The sequence below is a fragment of the Trichomycterus rosablanca genome, chromosome 8, assembly GCF_030014385.1.
Source record: "Trichomycterus rosablanca isolate fTriRos1 chromosome 8, fTriRos1.hap1, whole genome shotgun sequence".
NCBI classification, from domain to species: Eukaryota; Metazoa; Chordata; class Actinopteri; order Siluriformes; family Trichomycteridae; genus Trichomycterus; species Trichomycterus rosablanca.
This window is the reverse complement of record NC_085995.1, coordinates 2,768,804-2,774,803: the sequence shown is the minus strand read 5'-3', so window position 1 is coordinate 2,774,803 and position 6,000 is coordinate 2,768,804. Positions and strand designations below refer to the sequence as shown.

At 35.7% G+C, this 6,000-nt stretch overlaps 1 protein-coding gene across 5 annotated transcripts in view; it reads right to left on the bottom strand.

The window, feature by feature from the left end:
* Positions 1 to 773: 773 nt before the first annotated feature.
* The window catches only part of gria3b (glutamate receptor, ionotropic, AMPA 3b), a 155,109-nt gene continuing 149,882 nt past the window's right edge, over positions 774 to 6,000 (bottom strand). For 2 of the 5 annotated variants that reach the window (XM_063000354.1, XM_063000357.1), the window contains 2 exons: positions 3,290 to 3,537; positions 774 to 2,380 (listed from right to left, as the gene is read on the bottom strand). In XM_063000354.1, coding sequence (XP_062856424.1) covers positions 3,292 to 3,537 — 246 coding nt within the window. In that variant the 3' untranslated portion in view covers positions 774 to 2,380; positions 3,290 to 3,291. Of the gene's footprint in view, positions 2,381 to 3,289; positions 3,538 to 4,679; positions 4,798 to 6,000 lie in introns of those variants that run through there. The other 3 variants (XM_063000355.1, XM_063000356.1, XM_063000359.1) reach the window with 3 other exon arrangements.

Sequence of the window (6,000 nt, the reverse complement as noted above, 5' to 3'; positions counted from 1 at the left end):
GCGTTGCTGGAGTTCAAGCCCCACTACCAGGTTGCCACTGTTTGGCTCTTGAGCAAGGCCCTTAACCCTCAATTGCTCAGTCTGTATGCTATTACAGTACTGTAAGTCGCTTTGGATAAGAGCGTAGAGTTGTCAGTCCTGTCATGAATGTAACTAGTGTGTAAAACATGACCTTACAATCCTAATAAATAAATAAATACTGGCATAATTTTTTTATGCCCTATATTTTCTCCCTTTCTCTCCTGTGTCCAATGTTTACCCAATTGCATTACGCTTCCTCTCTACTGGTGCTGACCCCCGCCCCGATGTGAGCAGTACCCGACTGCATCGTTTCACCTGCACGAGGCGAGTTCATATGCGGATCAGCCTTGTGCACGGAGAGCCACACCCTGATCAGCATTATTCCTTGACTCTGTGCAGGTGCCATCGATCAGCCAGCAGAGGTCGTAATTGCACCAGTTATGAGCTCCCTATCCGGCTCCCTCCCTGAATAAACAACAGCCAAACGTTGTTCGTATAGCCGCCCAGCTCAGCCAGACGGCAGAGCTGAGATTCGATACGATGTGTTCGAAATCCCAGTTCTGGTGTGCTAGCGTATTTTACCGCTGTACCACCTGAAAAAAGGTTCAGGTGGATGAACACATACATCACAGATTCTTATTTTTAAATGTATGTTGTGTCCCATTTTTTTCTGAAATATAAACTATAAAGACACATCGTAACCCACACGTGAATCATGAGTTTCAAAGAGTCAAAAACTGGAAGAACGAAGGTCGTTTTTTCTATGGCTTTTATTTACAAAATATATTAAAATTCTTTGTACAAGTCCTCACTACTGAGGTTTCACTTAATTCCACCCATGCATGCACGTCTTTCTTCTACGGTCAGTCGGAAGCCTGCTGAGGTTTTTTTTTTATTATTATTATTATTTTTCTGGACCGAGGAGCAGAAACAGAAGTGGAGGAAAAGCTAAAAGGTTAAATAGAAAAGTCACGTCCTTCCTCTACTCGACCTTCCGGCGCTGAATGTAAAGTTTAACAGGGCTGTATAAGCATCACAGATTCTCATCACATGCAGATTAAAAAAATGGAAATAAAGTGTAAATCCCGCAGGCTTCTAGAAATCTCATTAAACAAATGTACAATTCGATAGTATTTACTTCTATACACGTTTTTAAATTCTTTAAAAGCGTCGTCTCTGTATAAAACTATCCTTCCATTGGGTCAGGACGTCCCGAGTCCAATGGAATCACAGTTTTTCTCTTCTTCTTGTTCTCGGAGTAAACAGTGTAAGAGCAAAATGTAAATGTGCTAAAGGTTTCCCCTGTTCTCACCGTTTATAAATCTAATTTCAATAATGATAATAAATCTATTTCACTAACAGTTCATCCAACACTGAATGAGGAATGGAAATAAAGATCTGATTTAAAATGTCTGATATATTGAGAAAAGTCGAAGGTAATTAAATACTACGCTTTAAACACTTGATATTTTTATGAGTTGCTGTTTATCTACATGTAGACGATCTGTTGTGTCGTGTCGTGGAATCGCTTTCTTGCACAGTAACTGAAATAATGCATTAAAAAAATGCAATTTTTAGTGTACGTTGTATATTTATGACAGAATTAATACAATTTCCAGTTTTTCAGTTGTCACTGATTGTTTTAAGGGGTCTGAGCTTTGAAATCTGTAAATTTCAGACAAATTAGCAGCACCAACAGAAAGAAACGACGAGAAACTAAAGAGAAAATCTAACACTACTCATAACAGCATCAGTCTCTGATAATAAATGATTTCTAATTGTAATAACCCAACGTTTGATAACTTAATGCTTCGATCAGTGATTGTGAAAGCAAATTTACAGTTAACATTAAAGTACAAGCATCTTTTCTCCCTTGAATCCAAACTGTTGAGTCCCTTGAGTCTGAGACTCGACGTCTTCAGCACAGTTTCCAGTCCGGCTCGTCCGAATGTGCTCAGATCACAAGTGATGGCTTTAGTTTCTCAGTTTTAATGAAGTTTTTATGTCGTTTTTTACGCGGTTTAAGAGTTTATTCACAGATGGTGGCTGATGACGGCATTCCTTCATGTATACCGAAGCGAGGTGACGTGATTTGATGTCCCATGATGCACGTGAAGGAGGCTGCATCGGTGTGAATGATCTCAGAATGATCCATAAGGCACTGAAGGAAACGTCCAGGTTCTTTATCTCGGATGGTTCCGTCCACTCGGCTCCTTCTCTCTGTGATGGTGGATGTTGTGGGTAAATAAGGATGGAAGAGGAAGAAAAAGAACATCTAGCCATCGCTTTACAGGATTTCTTCTCATGGTTTTGAAGTTTTGAAGGCTGAACTGATCATTTTGCCCAAATCTCATCTGTACTGAAACAGAAATAAAACAAGATTTATGTTTAATAATTATAATAAACACAGGAGTTTGTCTTTAAACGTTTCATGAAATGTTTATAAATGTGTGGGTTTCTTTATATTTAGGACTATAGACCGTGTCATGTAAATCTTAAACAATACTGGGATACAGTGGAGGTGTAAAGTGTATAAACCAAGTTTTGTTGTGTATTTCAGTCAGAAATACACACAACAACTTTTAATTTAGTTGTGAAGAAAATTCTGTATTTATCATTAAACGTAATTATTATTAACTTTCTCATCAAATTATCATTATTATTATCATCATCATAGTCATTATTATATTTTCAGTATTATCATTGTCATCATATTTATTATTATTATTACTATCATATTATCAGTTCATTATTATTTACTATTATATTATCAAATTATTATTATTATTATTACTATTCTATTATTATCAGTTTATTATATTATTATTAATATTATTATTACTTTTATATTTCCATCAGTTTATTACTATTATTATTATTATTACTATTATATTATTATCAGTTTATTATTATTAATAGTATTATATTATTATCAGTTTATTATCAGTTTATTATTATTATTATTACTATTATTAGTTTATTATTATTCATATTATTATTATTATTATATTATCAGTTTATTATATTATTATGATTATTATTACTATTATATTATTATCAGTTTATTATTATTACTGAGGTGATGAGATGTGACTTAATACACATCATTAATTGTACATTAATACAGAACACTGTGAAAGTGTTTTTCCATTATTCACGTCCCTGTATGTGTTTATTTTCATTATTATTTTCATTATTGTTTCCATTTCATTACTGCATTAAAACCGAGTGCTGAGAAGTTAAACTCCACCGCTGTTATATTCCTCACCTTTAGATCTTAACGCTCTCTGTGCCGTACACGTTGTAGCCCTCTCTGTAAGTGGCAAAGTTCTGGGTGTTGGGCGGCGGGGTGGGCTTAAAATTTTGGGCATTCTTTTCGAGTTTCAGCCTTTTGGCTTCAGCGCGTGACTTGTAACAAAACTCTATTAAAGCCACCATCATGGCCAGCCCCAATCCACCAACCAGAATATAGAAGACGCCGGCTACATTGCTCAGACTCAGAGCACTTGTCTTGTCCTAGGAAAGTGAGGAGGACAGTTAGTGTGGTTGGCATGGTGCCCTCTGATACAAACACATTCAGCATTATTACAGGCCTAGAGCTGATTTATTTCTCTCAGTACAATCTGGTAGAAATAATGACCAGGACTACTGGTACTTAGAGAGATGTGGAAATGAAAACCTCTGTCACTGGTTCTCTACAGGCATCAGAAGGTCTGAGGACCTCCAGGATGGTCGTAGGTCCAGACGCTCTCCTGTAGGAGGCGATTAAAACTAATTCTAGAGAATCTGAACTGATTTGTATTTCTATCACTGGCTAAATATAAAAGTGATCGCGAAAGCTGGTCAGTTACATACAGGTCCGACCTCTCTCTAAAACCCTGTTCTATTTAAAAGTCACATTAATACATGTGAATAATAATAATAATAATAATAATAAGTGATTAGTCCATTTTGCTGCTGCTTACCTGCCAAACTTGTCTATTAAAAATTTTTGTTTTTACAAGTGTTTTTACCATTTGCTGTTTTTAACCCTATGAGCTGCACACAGCGTGTATTAGAGACCGTAAATCTCAGAGGGTTAATGGAGGTTTATTCGATTCTTTAACTGCTTGTGGTGTGCAAACAAAATTCATCGCGACACCTCGGTACCGAGCCGAGTCCTTTTAAACTCGAGGTGCAACTAGAAAATTTGTTGTTGGTTCACAGCACAAGAAGATAAACAATTTAATAGACGCATGACATGCAAATAAGTAACAACGCTAATAAAGCAAAATTTTTATTTACAGTTTGGTAAGTAGAAACAGCAACATAATGGTTAGAGTCATATTTATTAAATGGTTATTAACTATGCAAAGAATAACAGTTAAAATTAAATAAAAATCAATATTACTTAGATGGCTTTTACTTTTACTAATTCCCCATATATTATAACACCTGATTTATCATTATAACTATCAGCAATATAAGATAATATATATCTATTATTAATAATTTAGAATAAATAGAAAGTGGGGAATTGTGAAACTACAGGCCCGTATTTTAAACGCGGCCTTTAATTAAATCTACACATCAAATGCATGAAACAAAACTTTGATTTCTTTTCTGTATGAATAAAATATAATGCAATTTGGAATCAGTAACAAAGACCTGCAGCGACTGACCTTACTTCCAGAGTCCTTGGTCCCACATTCACCCTTATCGTACCACCATTTGTTTTTCAGCTTGGCTAAGATGCCTTGTTCACTGAGTTTCAATACTGCAAGGTTTACAGGAGTTCTTCACGTGGGAAATAACATAAATAACATTATATTATGTTATTTTATGTTATTCAAGTCTTATCTACTTGCACACTTTACAAAGCGATAAAGCAGGACTCCTGGCCATTTCTCTCCACAACACACACTTTTGGCAGGCATTTTTATGTTTTTCTGACTGTTACCTTCTATCCAGCAGAAGCTACGCTAAGGTGCCAGGACCTACCCATATCGCTTTGAGTAATCGGCATACACTGTTAACAGAGGAACAGGCAGGACGCGCAAGATGCCACCTGCTGATCAGAACAGAATGGGTGTGTTTACTTATTACAGGCAAAGCCCGTCGGGGGGGCCGAGAGGAACCCTCTGTTGACTGACAGACAAACAAAAAATTACCAGTAATATTTTGTTCAAGCTGAGGAGAGTCATAGATATACCTGGCAGGGCTGTAAACTTAAAATAAAACAACATAATAAATAAATAAATAAATAAATAAATAAAGAGAGATTTTTCATCAGGATGATTAACCTGGCATACAGAGCAAAGCCTTATAAAACATCATTAACAACATGTGGTGTGATGCAAGGTATCGAAAATCAATAGTGAACCAATAGGGGCTTAAAAATGAATATTAATATTTAATATATTACTATTAAAAGCTAAATTTATTACTTTTTGATTTGGAAATGAGTTGTGATTTTTTAATCTGACCAATTACAGCAATTACTGCCATAAATCGCTCTACAAACGTCTAAATAAATGTTTAATTAAACCTTTTTTCAATCCCATACGCATTATTATATTACATATATCATTTTGTTTTTAAATTGTACTTTGCAAGTAAAACAGGGGGTCTACGCTTAAAAATTATAGTTTGATGTCTTTAAAACAGTGTTCATTACGTTCATTCAAAGTTCACTCAGAATTATATACAAAAAAGCTTAAGCCTTAAATTGACTTAAACAGAAAAGTATTCACACCCCTTGTGATCACAAAATGACCTTAAAGAAGCATTAAGAGCAAGTCGATTCATTTATTTATTTATTTTTTTATGCATTTTCTCCCCATTTTTCTCCCGATTTAGCGGCACAGTCAATTTTTACGCTGCTGAGAGATACCCAAATGCATCCGAGGAGAGCACATCGCTGTACACGCCTCTTCCGACACGTGCACAGCCCTCCTCTTCTCGCCCCTGCATTCTGCACAGGCGTCTCTTCCGCCAATC